The following is a 19,423-nucleotide window of genomic DNA, read 5'->3' as shown; positions in this document are numbered from 1 at the left end:
CTCTGCGTTCTGCAGGTACCTCAGCGTGAAGTCCCTCCCGGAAGCCGTGAAGATGGAAGAGGAGGAGGAAGACGGGCAAGGCCATGTAGTGGAAGTGGACGGGCCAGCTCCAGCTCCAGGAAACTCCGAGGCCACCAGGATCCCCATAAGGCAGCTCCCAGCACTGGCCAAAAGAAGTCACAGGGCCCCCCTCAAGTATGTCCATGAGGCCCCCCGATTTGTCCCCGAACCAACTCTGAAACCACAGGGGTGGTAATGGTCCTAGTGAGCGAGATGGCTCTTTGCCACTTAGCAATGGCTTTCGTGACCTGTTGCTCACGTCCCTCCAAGCCGTGGGACAAATACAGCACCGAGAGCACTTGCAGTGATTTGGGTGGGGTGGACATGGTCTTTGGTAGGACAGAGGCAGTGCTTAGGTACTATTATTCTCCTTTTGAGTCTCAGACCTTCCAAGTACATCCAGGAGAAGGTTTCAGTGCCATTACGTCTTCAGTGCCTCTCTTGATCTTCCTTTAAGAACAAAGAGAGAAAGAAAGAGACAGAACACGTGAGCAGGCTTGGGCCCAGAGCCCAGATGACAGGATCTGTCGAGAACAGAATAATACTGTTTTCATGTGTCTTCTGTTTATGTCTAAAGTTAGTGTCTATTTGTCAGACAAAATACTGATCTTCTGTTTCTAATGATGACATAAGGCTTTGAGGAGATTAAAGTTTCTGGAAGGGGCTGAGGTAGGAGGGAGAGGACCCAAGTTCCCGAAGCCTGAGAAATGATACTGTAGCTCATTTGTTTCCACACTGTTGTCGCTGTGTTGTGTTGGGCGGGTTTTGTTGGCCACCCACATTTGACATATGAGGAAAGTAAAGTTCAGAGAGGGATGGTGCCTTGCCCAAGGTCACACAGCTAGAAGATGACAACACCAGGGTGGGCCGCCAGGGGCGTCTGGCTCCCAGGACAGGGCTGGGCAGCCCCTGCCAGGGCTCAGAGTCGGTGTGTCTGTCCTCCTCCCCGCCAGGGAGACTGTGGAGCAGACGGGGTCTGTAAAGCCAGCGGGCGTCCATGCCTCCGCGGCCAGAGATGGGTACCTCCAGGGCCTGCACAAAGCCAAGGCAGCCCCTCCAGGCCCGAGCAGGCCACCCCACCCTCGAGGCACCAGGACTGCGGGATCGCACCAGAGCAGTCTGACCAGCTTAGAGGGAAGTGGCATCTCTGAGCACCTTCCCCAGAAGTCTCTGCACCAAGCTGGGGGGCCCCACCTAGAGGTAAGCATCCACATGGGGTGTGGAGCTCCTGGAGATTTCTGCCCCTGGGCCTTTGCTCATACCCTTCCAGAATTCCTGCTGTTCCCAGTCCCTGCCAGTTCCAGTTCTGCCAAACATTCAGGGCTTATGCCCAGTGCTACCTCTTTGCTGTGGGTCCCCCTACCCCTGTCCCCCGCCAGGGGTTCTTGCTTGTCCTCTGAGAGCTTGGCCCATGTCTGTATTTCTCTGAGCCTGCTGAGCACAGACTGGAGGGGCAGTCCTTGACTGCATGGCGTGTTGGTGACTAGGGCGGCAATTTTTAAACTGTCGCAGGAGTCACAGGTCACCTTGGAAATGTCACTTATGCTATGGATCCTCCCATAGAACAATGCATATAGATGCACGTGGACACACACACACACACACACGCGCGCGCGCACGCGCGCGCGCGCGCCCCCCCTCTGTAGTCCTAATGACACTGTCGTAAGAAATCCGCACCAGACCGTGAACTTGTTGAGGGCAGGCACCTGTGTCGCCTGTTTGTCTTCTTCGTGCCTTTCATGAGGAGGAGGGGTGCACATCGGATGAATTTGATTCTCCCGATTCATTGGCCCGGGGCATTTCTGCGTCTGACAGGACCATGGCATTCCAGGCCCAAGCGGGAAGACGTGTGGAAGTATGAATCCCATCCCCACGAGGAGACGGCTTTCTCCTTCCTCTCCTTCCCCTCTTCCTCAGCTCAGGACATCTGCCACAGGATCTCTCCCGAGGGTCTCAGGGAAGCAGGACTTGCTCAGGCTCTGGGCATGGAGTCCCTGCTGTTGGCCTGGTGCTGGTCCCGAGCGCCTGAGGACCCTCACACCCGGGCCTGGCTGCTGGGAGCCGGGCCAGCCTCCCAGCCTGGGAGCCTCTGGAATGTGAGGCCCAGGCCAGGCCTGGAGAAGGGCTTCCCAGCCTGCCTCAGACACATTCCTCAGCCTTAAAGGGACACCGCCTCTTTCAGGAGCCCTGGATGGCGTCCCCGGAGACAGACAGTGGCTTTGTGGGCTCAGAAACCAGCAGAGTGTCGCCCCTCACCCAAACCCCAGAGCACCGGCTCTCCCACATCAGGTACTCCAGGACCCCCTGCCCCATCAGGGTCGCTCCCATGGAGGGGTAGCCTGGGAATCAGAGTGCCGTGAGCCCAGAGCAGGGGTCGATGGTCTGGGCATTCTCAGAGCCCTCACCTCATCCCCCAACCAGGGTTCCTTGCCTCCATCTTATCGATAGAGGGGCACCAAGGTTCAGAGAGGGAAAGTGACTAGCCCAGCATCACTCAGCCAGTCATCGACAGCCTGGGGAATAAGTATCTGTTGAGCAAATGAATGAGTGAATGGGGAACGAGATGGACAGGAGGGTGGTGCAAGGTGAGCAGAAGACAAGGATAAAGGGCAATCAGGGGGACTAACTGGGAAGAGACAGGGACAGAACCCCAAGGCAAGGTCTGAGGAGGGGATTTGGGTGAAGGGTGGACTGATGAGCCACCATGTAGAGTGACAGCCTCCAAAGCTGGTGCAGCCCCCCCGCCCCCCCCCCCAGGAGGCCTGCCTGGCAACTCAGGGCTGCGTGGGAAGAGAGGATTGGAAATTCTGTTTCTCTGTATATTTTCTTAAAAATGAACTTGAGCTTTATAATCTTGCACCTGTGGGTAGGCAGGTGTACAGCTCAGCAGTTTATACGGAAATGCATGTATAATGGGGGTGCATCCTCAGAAACACTGCATGCAGGGGTGCCCAGTCCCAAAGGTCAGGAGCTCATTGGCTTAGCCTGTGGAAGGGTTCGGAGGCCAGGGTCTGTCTTACGATCTCAACACGTCTCTCCCTCCACGCTCCCCCAGCACTACAGGAACACTGGCCCAGCCATTCACTTCATCTGAGGCCCAGGATGCAGCCTCCCACCCCCAGACCAGGGGTCCTCCAGTCCCCAGAAGAGCCTCGGAGCCCAGCACACCCAGGAGCCGAGCCCAGAGGCAACCCTCGGGCAGGGCCAGTCCCTTGCAGCAAAGGGCACTGAGCCTCCGCGAGGAGCGGGCGCTGGTGGCCGAGATGGGTGAGTGGATGCATCTGGGTTGGCCAGAACCTGGGAGTGGCCGGACGGCGTGGACTGAAAAATCAAACCAACAAAAAAACTTGCGTTACCCTTTAAGATACAAAATATCCTACAGGTTCATGGCGGGAATATTTGAAACTCTAGGGAAAAGAGAAAAAAATATGCTGAAACCATCGCTGCCACATTTGGGTGTTGAACCCGTGGGCTGTCCTCTCTGCCAATGTGTGTGTGTTTATTTAGATACACTTAAAATGGAAATGGGATCAGAATATCTGTGTGTTTAATAACCTCCTTTGTTCACTAAACACTGTGTCATGAACATTCCGTGTCTTTAAATCCTGTGATTTCAGTTTTAAACCTTTAAAAAGATGCACGTTAGCTTTTTAGTGAAATAAAACAAACATACAGGAAAGAGCATAAACTGAATTTTCACAAAATGAACACAGACCAAACAAACAGCATGATCAGAACCCCAGCTCCTCCCAGTCACCCCTCATCCCTCCAAAGGCTCTTTACAAGGCTCATATTGAAAACTTTTAAAATTAAACTTTAATTAAAAGTTGACCAATTATGGATTCACATGTAGTTGTAAGAAATAATCCAAGGAGATCCCATGTGCCCTTCACCCGGTTTCCCCCAGTGGTAACATCTTGCAAAACCATGGTGCAGATTTTGACCAGGACCCCTCATGTTGCCCCTTTATGGACATATCACGTCCACGCCCTCCTTAACTCCTGGTGACCTCCCCTCTGTCCTCTATATCTATAATTTTGTCATTCTAAGAATGTTCTACAAATGGAATGATCGATACGTTTTTGGGTTTGGCTTTTTCACTTAGCCTTTCTCTGGAGATTCATCTAGATGGTTCCCTGTATCAATAGTCTGTTCCTTTCTGTATTGTTGATTAGTGTTCCACGGGCTCCTTGTTTTTAATTCAGGGGCCAGGTGAGTGGTATTTAACCTCTGGTCGCTCATGCCTTTGAGAGCCTAAAGTTTTGAACACTTTCCCCAGAAGCATGCCGCAGGCAAAGGTGTGGCTGTAATTTTAGGGGGGCGTGGGGGCTCTGGAGTCAGACCCAGAACAACACGGTGATGCACGGCAGAGCTTGGGGGGGTCCACATGAAGGAGCAATGAGCTCTTTACAGAGGAATATTCCTGAAGACCCACATCTGGTACTGAAATGGTGGATAGCACAGGAAACATAGGTAGAAACAGCTCTGCAGACCCAGCTTTGCACTCCAAGCTCCCAGGAAAAACCACATCTTTGGGTTCTGAGGTCAGTGGGCCAGTGACCTCATTGGAAAATTCAGTTATGACCTCAGCCAGCACTCTCACTTTGCTCATATCCTTCTACCCTCAGAAATTCGTGCTTCGAGGGTCCTCTCTGGGCAAACTCACCTTGGTGTCTTTCTGCCTCCTTAGCGGTCCCTGGCCCAGAGTTCGAGGGGCGAAAGCGGCTTTCCGAACAGCTCCCCCGCAGAGCGACAATCAGCCCCCCGCCCACCCTGACCCCCGCAGCCGCCACTCTGCCCCATGGAGCAGCAGAGAGCACTGGTACCTTCCTCCTCACCAGGACAGGGCGAGAGTAAGTCGGACCAGCACACAGATGGGCGAGTGATGCCCGGGAGAGGCTGGGGCTTGCTCAGCAGTCACGGCCGGTGGTGGCCATGTGGGGGCCCTCGGACCCAGGTGTCCTGCCTCCCAACTCAGGGCCACTCCGTGGGACCTCACTGATGTGGACTTTGAGGACACTTCCCCGGCCAGTGGGAAATGACCTAGGGGTTCACCTTTCTGGTGCTGAGACCTGGCTCCCTGCCCCCACCCCCCTATTATTTCTCTTCCAAGGCTGGTGTACACTTCCCAGGGATGGATCTTCAGCAGTTGGTGCTGTCATTGTATGAACTGAGAAGGGACTGGTCTTCGATTCTCTTCTTTTTAACAAGCGCAACTGTTCTACTAAGAACGTTGCTCCTTGCTTGGTTGAACAGAAGTGGGAAAATAGGGTGGCCAGCCCTCTTACCTCTCCTTTGAGTTGCTTTTGGCCAATAATCAATCCCATGCCTTTGTTGGATTGGGGGTATCTGTCCCAGGTGTATGGGGAAGGCTGCTCTGCGGGACCCCATCCGAGGCCTCCGGGCCTGTGCCGTCATGGGCTGTCATGTTCCCTATTTGCAAGGGCGGGTGAAGGGCTGGCGTTTCCCTTCTGGGCCAGAGTTTAATGAGGGTACTGCTGCAGTCTCCTGTGACACCAGCGGAGGGATTCGAGCTTAGGGGTCAGCGATACGCTAGCTCCTGAGAATATGATAGTGGACAAGACAGTCGTTGGCCTAGGAAGGCTCACCATCTTGTAGGATGCGCACAGAAACACACGGTCACGCTCCGCAATCTGAATGCAGTGGCAGCAAGAGCCTCCAAAGACTGTGGGAACACAGACAAGGGACATCAGGCCCAGTCAGAGGCTTCAGGGAGGGCTTCCCGGAGGAAGGGGTATCTCAGCTGAGGCCAGAAGGAAGAGAGACAGAAGAGCTCCTGGCAGGGAAAACAGCATGTGCAAAGGCCTATGGGTGAGAGAGTGCCCGTCACCTTTGCAGAACCAAACGTTCATTTTAGCTGGGTCCCCGAGCGTGGGTGCAGCGGTAAGTGCTGAGCAGTGGAGAAGGAGCCCGGGAGACCTGGGGGGGGGGGCCTCGGAGGGCTGTGAACACCATGGTGAGAGGTTTGGATGGTAGCTCAGCTCAGAGAAATGAGTTCACCGAATATTCACGAATGTATACAGATGCAGCTGAGGCCTATGGGGGGGATTCTAAATGGGAGTGGCGAGGTCAGGTTCACGTTTTAGGAGTTCTCTGGCCACTAGCTGGGTGAGAAAGGCAAGGCGGGCAGACTGCCAAGAAAGCCACACCCCCCCGCCCCGCCCAGGACAGACACCGTGGGGCCAGTCGGCGGGAATGGGGTGCGTTTGAAGAGACATTTAGGCATTGGGCCCCTAGGAATTGGGAGTTGGTTAACTTCTGGGGGCGTTCAGGGAGGGAGAAGGGTCTCGAATGAGTCAGACTTCTGGCTGGCCAACCAGCTGGATGCTGATACAGAGATGGGGAACTCAGCAGGGGAAACAGTTTACATCTTTACAGAGATGAACTTGAAATGCCACTTGGCTCTTGGTCACGAAAGAATTAAGTCAGCAAGACTGAGATCCTGACAGAAACACCCAGAGGGGACCAGTGACACCCCGGCGAGTGTTCTGAGTCCCGGGCCCTCAGTCCAGCACCTTCTGCTCCCAGAGGTGCCCTCCAGTCCTGCACGCAGGCGTGAACTGGTGACGTGAGCTCTCGCTCTCCTGCAGACGCCCTGCTGTTTGCCTTGGAAACTCCAACAAATGTCTCCCTGGGGATTGCTAGGAGACCCGGCTGCCCTGGACATACACTGCCCAGGGCCTAGCTAGAGAGCTCCCGGCTCCCCAGACACAGGCTGAGAGCTGCATCACCCTCCAGTCCAGGGCCACCAAGCGAGAAGGAACGCTGAGGGGAGCCCCGCCGCAGAAGCTGGCCCAAGGAGGAGATGGAGCATCTGGGCTCGGCAGCCCAGGCCATGCCGAGCCCAGACGCTGACACTCTGTGTGTAGGGGGTTTTTGTGCAGGGTGTTGGGGGACAATTGTCTTCCGTGACGCCAGCATCCGAATGCCAGGCTCTCAGATGAGACTCTGAGATTCGGGTGCTGGGTGGAGAGAGATGCAAACAGTACTTACCCCATGGAATCTAGCAGCTCATTGAGATACTTGCCAATAGGAGGCTGGGCCAAGTTTGGGGGTCCCCCAAGCATGACAGCAGCCTTGCGGAGAGCGCCCTGCACTTGCAGCCTGCTCACATCCAAGCGTCTTCCGTCACCCGCGGACAGAGAGGCTTAGACAATGTGGGAAATGTTCAGGGGACGCCAGGAGGGACGGGCTGAGTAAGGGTGAGAAGGAACGAGGCCTAGGCTGTTAGTTAGCATTTCTATAGACAGAGGTAAAAGAAGGGAGGACAGGGGGAGCCTGGGTGGCTCAGTCGGTTAAGCATCTGCCTTTGGCTAGGGTCCTGATCCCAGGGTCCTGGGATCAAGCCCCGCGGTGGGCTCCTTGCTTCTCCCTTGACCTGCCACTGTCCCTGCTTGTGCTCTCTCTCTCTCTCTCTCTCTCTCTCTCTCGCTCTGTCAAATAAATAAATAAATATTTAAAAACAAACAAAAAAAAGAATGGAGGGCAGCCCAGGCAGGTCAAAATGCAGATTTTAAAGTGGACCTTCAGCAATACCTTCTTGATTCTGCATCCTCCCCTCGATCTTGACAATGTGCCACTGGTTTTTCAGAGGCCCTGTATGGGGTGGGGGGGGTTGGGTGAACCTCGAAGGACGTACTGCTTTGCCCACTGAATACACAGGGACGTGAACTCAGAGAGGAGTCGAGATAGGTAGCAAGGAAAATGGAGGCACGAGGAAGTTCCAGAACCAGTTGACGGCAGAGCTGGACTCGGGGCCCACTGGAAAGGGACAAGCCCCGGGCATCAGGGCGGCCCTCTGGGGGTGGCTGCCGCCCAGCGCGTTGTATATCCTGTCTTTGTTTCTGTCCCACCCCCACCCCAGCCAGGCCATCCGAGAGCTGCAAGAGGAGGTGTCTCGGCTCCGTCTACAGCTGGAAGACAGCCTGCACCAGCCAGCCCAGGGCAGCCCGACGCGCCCGGCAACCACCCTCAACCGCCCCCCCAGGGCCCGGGCACGGCCAGCGGATGCCTCCACTTCCTGGGGCTCCCACTATGGCAGGTGGGCGACCCCAAAACGCTCGCCCTTGTGCCCTGGTGCCAGTGGCAGAAGGGAGACTGGGCTGCCTCTGGGGCTCTCCACACATGGGAACTCATATCCCTCTCCTGCTGACAGCTTCTTCCTATGTAAGATTTGATGCATAAAATATCTAATGCGTAACCTGAACTCAGCACCCAAGTGAAGAGCTAAACATTCCCACGATGTCCACCTGCTCGCTCCTTAGCTCGTCATTTGTGATGACTTCTAAAATCAGCGGAGTGTTTTTTCCTAAGCGTTTCTGTGGGAGCGTCCAAGTTCAGGTTTTTATGGACATTGTCTCATTAATCCTTCCCGTAACCCTCTGAGGTAGTTGCTGTTATTATCCCCACTTGACAGATGAGGAAACTGAGGCTCACAGAGGCTCAGAGCCACTTTCTGTGAGTCTGACTCAGAGTCTTTGATTTTGACTTCCATGCTTTCCTCCAGGTTGGCTTGCTTGCTGATCATCTTGAATGTCTGCATAAAACCTCATCCACTGACATCATCCCTCTCTGTCTCCTTTTTGCTAGTAAATCCACAGAGAGATTGTCTGGTGAGCCTGGAGGTGGGGAGCGAGCGGAGCCCGCAGGAAGGCGGCGCGCCAGGTCTTCCTCAGTGCCTCGGGCGGTGCCCCAACTGTCCCTGAGTAAGTGACAACGGCCTGGACTGGTTCCTCGAGGCTACAGTCTGGGCCTGTTAGCCCATTGCTCAGGGACCGTAGCTATAGCCCTAGAACCTGGAGAAGGTTCTGTGTGTCTTTAGGCCATCATATTCTCTGAAGTACCGTGCACTTCCAGTGATAGCCACTGTGTGTCATGCGTGCGAGGGTTTCTAGAAGGGCCTTGTATGGGCCTCATCTCCATCTTCACTGCAAAGTGGGGCATATCACCCACGTTCTGCAGATGAGGACACCAGAGCCCGGAAGTGCAGGGAAATTGACTGAAGGAGAAGGGGTGGGGTTCAGCCCACCTCACTCCTTCCTGGCTGGGTGACCTTGACCAGGTGGTTTACCTGCTCTGTGCAGTTAAAGGGACAGCTGACTGTGCAGTGGTAAATAATAGTGTTCCCGGGATTGTCCTGGGATTGCCTTGAGGGTACATGCATGGCATCCACGGCCGGTCCAGCCAAGCGCTTAGCGCAAGGTCAGGGGTCCACATGTGTCGGCTGACGCTACTAAGGGACAGACGTAGGATTAAAACCCGAGCTCTGCCCCAGAGCCTGAACTTAGGATCGGCTAACTCCCTGAGCTCTGCGACACCTCCCCTGTCCCCCTTTGATGCCCCTCTTTTCCCCACCCAGGTTCTGAATCTGAGCCACCCTCCCCCCAGTGGTTCTCTGAGAAGAGCCGGACCACCGAGGACAGTGCACAGTCAGCTCGGGACGGAATGAGGGGAGTCGGCGGCCCCAGGCGGCCAGACAGGGTCACCTTCTGGGGCCAGTACACAGGTGGGCTGTGGGGTGTGGCCCGGCCCCCAGGGAGGACTCCTGTCCCGGAAGCCTTCCCCATTTCCCCAAAGGCAATTGAAATATTAGCATTTTCTGTGACTTCTGTGACACGGGGAGCAGCAAGGAGTGCTGCCTCTGTGAATGCATTCATTCATCCAGCGAACAATCTCTGATGCCTCCCGGCACCGGGGCCCACGCTTGCTTCTGGGGGAGCCGCACCAGCTGGTCCGTCACAAAGAGGGTTATGAAGCACCTGCTGTGAGCGGGGTGGACACCCAATCACTTCCCCCTGGCCTCCCTTCAGGTCTGATTCCCCAGGGCATCAGCCCCTGTGTCTCATGAACTAGGCACCCAGCACATAGTAAGACTTCAGATGACACATAGTAGGATTTCAGAGTGCTTGACATGAAAACAAATATGGACATGGCTCCAACTTTCATGAATCTGACTGCAGAGCAGACAGTAACAAATAAGCAGTTACAGGAGGTGCGTAAATTATAGACGGGGCTCTCACCCATACCAGCCTGGGAGGGAGGGCGCTTCACCTCGGATCCGTAGGGCTGAGTGCAGGAGACAAGGCAGGAAGTGAGAGGTGTGTGCCCAGCCCCATGGAGCAGACAGAGCTGAGGGGTTAGAAGCGGGAACAGGGGGCTGGTCTGGGGGCCCCGAGGTCACGCGCACAGAACAGGAAGTGGGAAGCCTACAAGGCAGGGGGAGAAACAGAGAAGCGATCAGGCCACATCCTGAAGGTCTTACTTGAGACTCAGGGAGGGACGAGGCAGCAGATGACAGGTCTGGGTAAAGAGCCAAGCGTCTGTCCAACTTTCTAACAACCTGGAGCACTTTCCATCTGCCGGGCGCTGGGCAGAGCACCTCACGGACACGGCCTCGCTCCGCCCTTCCAACACGCATATGAGACCCTTACTGTGACGGTCCCCATTTCACAGCTGCTCGGAACACAGGGATGAGACACAGCTGACCCCGTGCCCATTCCAGGGCCCCCCCAGTGAGTGGGGGTCTGGGGGATAGCAGCACTGCTTGTCTTTGCTTATCCTGTTCTCCTGGCCTGCTTCCCGGCTGGCCGGGGCTTGGCTTTGTTGAATGCTTCTGTATGTCAGGGAGGGGAGAGCGAGCCTCCCCGATCCTCCCCAGTTCTCCAAACATGCAAAGAGCTGACTGTCTGGTTTCTTCCCCAGGCCAGGAGTACCGTGTTCTGACCCCCAAGACGGCCCCAAGAGGCAGCGGCTCAGTCTCCTGTCCGCACTGCCGACCTGCCGGGACCCAGGACTCGGGTGAGGGACGGTGCCTGGAGAAGTGGTCAGTGCGCAGAGGCTGCGGCTTCTCCCTTTAGGAAAGGGCGCAGGGGGCGCCTGGGTGGCTCAGTCGTTAAGCGTCTGCCTTCGGCTCAGGTCATGATCCCAGGGTCCTGGGATCGAGCCCCACATTGGGCTCCCTGCTCGGCGGGAAGCCTGCTTCTCCCTCTCCCACTCCCCCTGCTTGTGTTCCCTCTCTCGCTGTGTCTCCCTCTGTCAAATAAATAAATAAAAATCTTCAAAAAAAAAAAAAAAAAGGAAAGGGCGCAGGATGTGGGCCAGCCCTGAGCTCAGTGGAGGGTCAAGGCACAGACAGGGGAGCGGGATTTAGGGGGGCTCCTCAGCCCTCCCAATGTGTCCTGCCTTCACACCTGCTACCTGATGCCACCCTCCTTGACCATGATATGGAGAAACCATGGATATGACTTAAGTCGTGATAAGGAGGTGGGGGGTGGCCAGGCCGTGATGATTATGTCCTGTCTCCCCTCCATCCTCCTTCCACTCTGCACCCTTCCCCCAGACCCAACAGGGAAGAGTGATGGGGAGAGCAGTGGCCAGAGAATATGGGCGCTGGATTCTAGTCCCAGTCCCGCCACTGACTTGCTGCGTGACCTTTGGCAAGTTCCTTAACTTCTCTGAGCCTCCAGCTTCACATCCCTAATGAAAGGATTAGAGATGGTCCTAAGGCCCTTCCAAGCAATGATGATGATGATGGAGCTGTCCCTTCTTAACCCCCCACTGTACACAGGGCCTCAAGCTAAGGGATTTACAAACAGTAATCCTCACCACCCTATGAAATAGGTTTTGTCCATTTTAGTATCATGTCTATTTTACAGGTGAGGAAACTGAGGCTCAGAGAATTTAAGTAACTTGCTCAAGGGCACACAGCTTATTAGTGGTAGAGCCAGGAGGTGAACCCAGGTGGTTGTGACTCCAGAACTCTGGCTCTTCACCATCATGTTGCTTTGCCTTTGCCCCAGTCCCAGCAGGCCTCCCTCTTCATTTGTTCGTTCATTCATGCATTCATTCATTCATTCATTCATTCACTCACTCACTCATTGAGCACCTTCCCATACTGGGCCGTGGGCTAAGCAGACGATGACAAAACAGTGGTCTGAGCTGGGCTAGGAGAGCACAGGTGGGGCTGGGAGCCGGTAACTCAGCCCGGCGGGTGGGAGGCCTCCAGCTGAGTTGAGGCTTGCAGGAGAAGCGGGCCAACCCTGGAATTCCACCCAGGTGAGGTGTTGAAGGTATGCGAGGGAAGAGAACAAGGTGGCCCACCCTCCTCCTGCTCCCTTAGGCCTCCACTGACCCCCTGGTGCCTGAGCGGCCGCTGTGGGCCCCTCCCACCTGGACAATGGGCCTTGCTCAGTGTGGAGGAAGGACTGTAGGTTCAGGGGCCGCATTCGGGACAGCCCGGGCTTGGGCTCAGACAGAGCACTGCCAATTTCCTACTCGGCGGACATTCTGGCAAATCATTCAAGCTCTTGGAGCCTCAGTTCTCCAGTCTGTAAAACGGGGGAATGATGTAGTAGCTAGCCCAGTGGCTTGTTGGATTTGATAAAAAGAATGCATGAAGGCCCTCAGCAGAAGGCCTGGTTCATTATATGCCGATCCTCGCTGTCGGGGTCCCCAGCAGAGGCAGCTTGTCACCTCCACAGTGGCCCCTGAGGGCAGCTCAGTGCTGACGGAGGTCTGCTTGGGGGCTCCAGGCCCAGTGATCCAGACGTAATCCTCTCCTGACATCTATTCCTCCTCTTCTAGGTGGTACTGTCACCAGGGACCCACCAGGACCGTCCCCCACTGATCCCCTGAGATGCGCCCTGTGCGGTCGAGTTGGGCCCCCCCCAGCGATGGATGGCCCAGACTCAGCCACCTCGGGTAGGGACAGACACTCTCTTCTCCCAGACAGACGCCCAGCTCTCCTTTATGGGGGCTCGGGGCCCCGGGGGCTGTTCCGCTGTGGTGGCGGCTCTCCCAGGCTGGGATGCAGCGAGCTGGGCAGAGGATTTGTTTCCCAAAGCCAGGCACCCCCAGCGTGGCCAGCCCAGCATCCAGGGGTCACAGGGCAGGGGCCAGGGGGACCCCCCCGTACTGGGCTAGATTTTCCCGAGTGATCAGACTGTCATCTCTGGTGTCCCTCCCTCCCAGGGCCAGACAAGGCTGCCAGCAAGAGAAACGCACGCACGTCCCCCAGCCCCACGCAGCGGAGCAAGCGTATGGGGTCACCAGCCCGGCCACCCCCTGGACTGTGGTATCTGGCGGCGGCGCCCCCGGCACCAGCCCCTGCTGCCCTCACCTACATCTCCTCGGTTCCCATCATGCCTCATCCGTCAGCCACTGTGTAAGAACCTTCCTTTCCCTCCTTCCCTGCCTGTCTGGCTCGCTTCAGAATTCCCAGTCAGACCCGTGTCGGGCCGCTGAGAACCCGGGCACCTCGTACTCCTCTGTTTCCCCCCATGTGCATGATGTGCAGAACGGGCTGAACACTCGCGTAGTCACTCAACAAACCCCGAATCCTTCCTGCCTACCAGGGAGAGGCCTGGCTCTGGGGGGCCCAGCCATGAAGGAGCTCGCAGAGGGCCCTGTGCTCTAGGAGCTCACAGGGAGAGTGCATGGGAAGCTGCCCGGTTCCTTGTGGGTCTTCCTGGCAAGCAAGTAATTGCACGCTCACTGTATTATAATAGGCTTTATTTTTTAGAACAGTTTTAGATGTACAGAGAAATGGAGCAGATAGTATAGAGAGTTCCATATACCCCCTACACATGCGTGCACACACACAGTTTCCCTCATTCTTACCATCTTACATTAATATGGCACATTTGACAGTGAGCCAATATTAATACATTATTATTAACTAAAGCCCACAGTTTATTCGGGTTTCTTCAGTTTTTACCGGAACTTCTTCTGTTCCGGGGTCCTGTCTAGGAGGTCACATAGATGCCGCTCTGTTGTCATGGGTCCTTAGGCCCCTCTTGGCTGTGACGGACTCCCAGACTTTCCTAGTGTCTGAGGGCCTTGAGCTTAGAGGAGAACTGGTCAGGTCTATGGCAGGAGGAGCACTTCCTTTTTCCGGGGATTTGGATAGAACACCTGCAAGAGAGAAAAGACTTGAGCCGTTGAGGCAGAAGTGGTTCAGGGTGTGGCCTCCGAGTTGCACTGGAATCCCGTCTGCCCTTCCTGCTGCCGCGGCCTCAGTAAAGCTACTGCCTCTCTGAGCCCCAGTTTCCCCATCTGGTAAATGGGGTAATAGTCTTGAGCAGGGCCGGTTCTGCACGGATTAAATGAGGCGCGTGGCCAGACGCACGGGAGATGCGTGAGGAATGCATAGGGCAGTGCCGGCACGTGATCGGGCGGCCTTGTCCTCACAGCCCACAGGTCTATGGGGCAGTGCTGTCCTCAGGAAGAAGATAAATGAGTAAAGGTGGCTTCAACAGGACAGGATGGTGCAGGGGGAAAAAAACCCTGGACGCTGAAATTAGATCTGTCGTCTTGTCCCGACTATCACCAGCTAGTTCAATGCCTCAGTTTCCCTCAGTGGAAAATGAGTGTCGGGAGTTTTCTGGGTCAGAAGCCTGCGTCTGCGGCAGCAAGAGGCCAGAGTCGCTGTGGGGCTGGCGCTCGGTGGGATCAGAGGCCCCAGGTGCCATCCAGTCCCCGTGCCCCGTAAGGACTCTGGCCTGCAGTGTGGGGTCTTGCTGCCTTCAGCTGACTCTGGGAACATTCTGCTCCATCAGCTACGAGAGGCCGTACTGCGTGCTCAGGCCCCAGCAGAGGGGCTGGGGACACCTGCCTATGCTCACACTCACTGGGCAGGAGAGGTTTTGCCTGGAATTTGGTGGCCCCGGGATAAAGCTCTGAGTGCCCACGGTAGGCATGGGTCTCTCTGCTTCTGAGCCTGTTCCATATCCTTCCAGGCTCAGATCTGTGGACTGACCTAACCAGGTTGCTGTCCCCGGGCCTGGCCAGGCCATAGGGAAGGGGGTAAGCCCTGAGCTGTAATGCCCAGCAGACCTGGCTGGTGGGAGCCATATAACCTTGGGCAGGGGGCTCACTTTGTTCCCAGTCTATGCCTCATTTTTTTACTCTGCGAAATGGGTTGTGGTAAGGATTAAATAAACTAATGCATGGAAAGCCCACAATACCTAGAAGCTGGTCAGGAACCATAGTACTTGCAATGCTACTAGAGTTTGGGTTGATGATACCCTCGACTTTCTCCAGCAGCCATCAGCAGGACTGAGCATGCTCAATGGCAGGCCAGGGCGCCCTTGAGAAAGCTTATGGGCCTGTGCTGCCACCTGCTGGCCATCTGCCTTATAGCCCTGCCCCAAAGGCTTTGTAGCTAGAGAGGTTTTCTGGTTTGATTTGGTTTTGGTGGAGAGGGGGATGTTCGTAGCTTCTGCCTTAGGGGGAATTCTGAATCACTTTGCGGCCAAGCTGGTCATCCAATTATTAGAAGGCAGGGGTGTGTGGCAACGCATAGTTAGACCAGATAGTCCCCGAAGGAGGGAATTGGATTCAAGAAGCCTATTCATTGGGTTCAGATGGTGTGTATTGGCATCTACTGGGTGCTAATTAATTAGCTCTGGGAGTGAACGCGGTGCCGCCCCTTGCAGATCTCTGACTCTGAGCTGACAGTTACAGATGCACTTCGAGTGGCCAGGCAGCGTACAGAGCTTTTTCCCTGAATGTTCCAATTGGATCTATCCTGGGAGTTGGCTAAGTGTGGCTCTTTTAGGTGGGGGGACAGTCCTTGAAGGGTGAAGTCCCTTGGCCAGGGTCGTTCGGCCGGCCCCACGGAATGGCTAGGATTTGGGGGCAGGCCTCCTGCATCACTTAGCCTCTCTGAGCTTCGCTTGCTCACCCCTAAAATAGGCGTTTACGGTACCCACCGAATAAGCTAAGTGCTGACGGAGAAAACACTTATCTCGGAGCCCGGCGCCCAGGACCCAGGATGCGGTGGCGGCTCTGGGCTAGGCACTGCGTTTAACTGTGTGAGGAGCTGCCGGACTGTTTCCCAAAGTGCTTGCACCATTGCACCTTCCCACCAGCGGTGTAGGAGCCTTCTGATTCTCCAGCTCCTCACCAACATCTGTCTTTGGACTTCAGTCATCCAGTGCTGGCCAAGTGCATGGCGCAGCATCCCACGTGGCTTTGATCTGCGGTTCCCTGATGGCCGATGACGTTGAGCCTCTTTTCATGTGCTTGTGGTCCATTTGTGGATCTTCTTTGGAGAGCCGTGTGTTCTGATCCTAGCAAAGCCTCCTTCCCTCCCCCTCCCCTCCCTCCCCCCCCCCCCTCGCCCACTGTTCACTAATGTGGCTCAGAAGAAAGGGAGGATCAGGAATAAGATCAGAGTTAGAGTTTGCCAAGCAAGACGCCAATGACAGGCTCCGGCTGAGTCCTCCTAACGTTATCCCAGCTTCATTTAGGCCAAACCCTTTATCTCCCTCTCTTCTCCACTCACTTTCTTCCAGGACACAGGGGCCGCACCCTCTTCCTATCCCTTGCCGCTTGGTGACGCTGTAGTCACTCCTTGGAGAAATCCGTGCTTCAGCTCATGGCTCGTTTGCCATGCTCCCCAGCACTTTAAATGACCCCCCACATTCCTGTAGGGCCAGGCCAGGAAGGACACCTTTCCACCTGCCGCCCCGGATGAGTGAAACCAGACCCTCCCAGTCTTACAGAATCCTAATTACTATCCCGTGTCTCCACTGGGCCACACTTGGCCAATGGACCCTTTATTGCCTCTCCGGTGAAGGGGGTTTGCTATAGAGCCTGGGGTGGTCCTGGTCTCCCTGCGATCTGGCTCTCAGGTTAGAAGCTGCAAGAAGACAGCGGGTCAGCAATGTAACCCCAGGACCAGGGACAGGGGCTGGCACATTGTACAGGACAGAAAAATATTTACTGAGTGCACGGGGAGATTGAACTAACCATTTCTGAACACCTGCTCTGGGTCAGGCACTCCTGTTTCTCATCCTTCACCCTTCCACCGCATCCCTCGAAGTAGCTGTTTATTAGTCCCATTTTAGAGGTTGGGACACTAAGCCCCCAAGAGTAGGGGCCAGGGACCCAGCTGGGGCTTAGAACGGGGTGCATTCCAGACCTGGTGCTCTGCTCAGGGCTCTCTGCGGTCCATGAACGCAGCTCCCTCTCTCCTCAGGTATTACGTGCCTCCAGGACCTACCTCCACTTCCTCGGCCCACCCGGCCCCCGCCGAGTGGCCCCCCACGGCCCCCACCCGACCAGCCAGGGGACACCGGCACTCCATCCAGCTGGACCTGGAGGACCTGGAGGAGCTCAACAAGGCCCTGACCCAAGCCGTGCAGGCTGCCGAGAGCATCCGCTCTACCACCAAGCACATGAGCCGCTCCCTGTCTGCCGACCTGCGCCAGGCCCGAGGCCTGCGGGGCTCCTGCCTCTTCTGACTTCACTGGAGACTCAGAGCCAGCTGGTGGGGGCAGGTGGGCAGGCAGCCTGCTGCTGTCCCCCGGGCCAGGAGTCGGCTGGAGCCACTCCTGAAGGCCCCATAGGCCCCTCCTGAGAGGTCTCCTTCTAGCACAGGGCCCACCTGCTCAGCGTCTTCAAAGCGCAAGGGCTGTTGGCCTGGTCATCAAGAGAAGGAACTTCCCAGGGGCCCAGCCTCTCAGGAAGTGCTGGGACCGAGGCCACCTTCTGCCCAGATGCAATCTCTGGGGGCCTCCTGGTCCTGCACTGTCCACCTCTGGCTAATAATATGTATTTCCTATACAGATAGACAGATTTTTGTTTTTTAAACAGAGTTTTCCTGGTTTTAGAGCCAACCTACAAGGCCAAATAAGAAGGGCTAGGGCCAGGGTCTCTGGTGCAAACGTGTCTCCTCACCTGGGACCCACCCCTCTGGAGGCGGCATCTCTGGGAAGGACACGGCTGGGCACTTTCCTCCTAGTCAATGGTGGTCAGTAGGGCACTTTGGGGCCACTGGAATGTCAAGATGTCGGGCCCCCAGTATGACGTGCGCCCAGCTTCTCCATGGTTGGAGAGGCCTTTCCCATGGGCCTGCTGGGAAGGGAGACGCCCCGGGGAGGGCCCAGGCAGCTGTCCACCATGGTCCCTCTCTGTACCTCATCCCGGCGCCCCCAGCTCTGTCCCTGGGATCCCTGTGGAATTTGGCTAGTGGCCAGCTACCTGCCAGGCCCCGCTCTGCAGCCGGGGGGGCCAGCCCATCTCCTGTTCCCCACCTCGTAGCAGCAAGTACCTCAGCTTTTCTGGAATGTGTATGCGTCAGTGATATTTGTATATTTGGTGTGTTTAAAAATCTATTTTCGTTATGAGGGCAAATGAAGAAGAATGAATATTGATCTTTTTAAAAAAGAAGAAAAGAAAAAAAAAAAGAAAACATTCCCAAAAGCTGCCCACATCTGTGGTGTGTGTCATGGACTTACGGTTTCTTAACTCAAGTTCGTGGGGGTGGAAAATTCAATGAGGAGCCGAACCCTGCCCACGGGGAACTTGCCCGTTTCCAGACTCTGCCTGCCTTCCTGTGGTGGCTTCTGTTTCTCCAACCTTCCCCCAGGCCTGTCTCAGGACCCTAGACCTTGTGACAAGCCCCTCCTTACCGAGGTCAGAGTCGTTAGGAGACACACAGCAGATTTGTGTGTGCCAAAGCACGAGCCTGGACTCTTTCCAGGGCTCGGTTTAGTAGCGAACAGCCACGCCAGCCACCCTTTTCTGAGCACCCACTAGACGCCGATCCTTGAGCTCAGTATGCGGGACGGTGGGCTCCACAGGGCGCACACCAGCCCTCCAGGCCCCCTCCACGTGCCCCCTTCGTGGACGAGAGACGGAGGTTCCAGACGGCCATCTGCACCGCCTCACGACGTCTGACTCCCAAGTCTGTTTTCTTTGTTACTGTGCTTTCCTTCCCGAGCTTTCCCCCCGCCGCCCTCTGGCCTGCCCTGGGCTTTTTCTCCAGCCCCCTCCCCGCGCCTCACGCTCGCTGCTCCCTGCCCACCAGGCCCCGTGGCGATTTCATTTTCCCGCGGGTCCTTCTCTGCGGAGTTGGAAATGGCAGTTCGCTGAGAAGCGGAGATTTCTTGTAGGCTCTGAGCGTCCGGGTCCACCCCGCCCTGGGTGCCAGGATGAGGGCGGGAAGGGGGAGCCAAGGGCGCGGCGGTGGGGGCCCAGCGCCGTGTCCCCAGCCTCAGCGCCCCGGGCGCCGCGTGGCTCCCGCTGTGAGCCGAGGATGCTGCAGTCTGGGCTCCGTGCCGCCCGGCTCCTGGGGGGGTGGTGGCGCGGGAGCCGCGGGAGCCGCGCCAGGGGCCAGGGTTACGGCCCTGTCACTCTGGACGGCTAGGCCGCTCACGCACCGAATTGCCTGGACAACGTGGCCCCGACTCTTCTGGCACCTAAGTGGTGCCGCTTCCCTCCCGAGCCGGTGACTCTCGGAGCCGGCGGGCGTGTAAGGAAGCCGGCCTTCCCTGCTGGACTCCCGGGTTCGGGGGCTCGGTTGTCTTCGTGCCTCTACGTGGGCCTGCCTCCGACA

At 56.4% G+C, this 19,423-nt stretch overlaps 1 protein-coding gene across 5 annotated transcripts in view; it reads left to right on the top strand.

Moving 5' to 3' along the window:
- The window catches only part of AKNA (AT-hook transcription factor), a 53,578-nt gene extending 35,280 nt beyond the window's left edge, over positions 1 to 18,298 (top strand). For 4 of the 5 annotated variants that reach the window (XM_078061661.1, XM_078061660.1, XM_078061662.1 and 1 more), the window contains exons 11-22: positions 16 to 195; positions 1,014 to 1,260; positions 2,243 to 2,349; positions 3,116 to 3,327; positions 4,751 to 4,913; positions 7,946 to 8,122; positions 8,671 to 8,786; positions 9,440 to 9,586; positions 10,783 to 10,878; positions 12,664 to 12,780; positions 13,051 to 13,243; positions 17,063 to 18,298. In XM_078061661.1, the coding sequence (XP_077917787.1) occupies positions 16 to 195; positions 1,014 to 1,260; positions 2,243 to 2,349; positions 3,116 to 3,327; positions 4,751 to 4,913; positions 7,946 to 8,122; positions 8,671 to 8,786; positions 9,440 to 9,586; positions 10,783 to 10,878; positions 12,664 to 12,780; positions 13,051 to 13,243; positions 17,063 to 17,327 (2,020 nt within the window). In that variant the 3' untranslated portion in view covers positions 17,328 to 18,298. Of the gene's footprint in view, positions 1 to 15; positions 196 to 1,013; positions 1,261 to 2,242; positions 2,350 to 3,115; positions 3,328 to 4,750; positions 4,914 to 7,945; positions 8,123 to 8,670; positions 8,787 to 9,439; positions 9,587 to 10,782; positions 10,904 to 12,663; positions 12,781 to 13,050; positions 13,244 to 17,062 lie in introns of those variants that run through there. The other variant, XR_013443813.1, reaches the window with a different exon arrangement.
- Positions 18,299 to 19,423: the final 1,125 nt, after the last annotated feature.

The sequence above is a fragment of the Halichoerus grypus genome, chromosome 14, assembly GCF_964656455.1.
Source record: "Halichoerus grypus chromosome 14, mHalGry1.hap1.1, whole genome shotgun sequence".
Taxonomy (NCBI): domain Eukaryota; kingdom Metazoa; phylum Chordata; class Mammalia; order Carnivora; family Phocidae; genus Halichoerus; species Halichoerus grypus.
The sequence above is the reverse complement of the archived record's forward strand: the minus strand, read 5'-3'. Positions and strand labels throughout refer to the sequence as shown.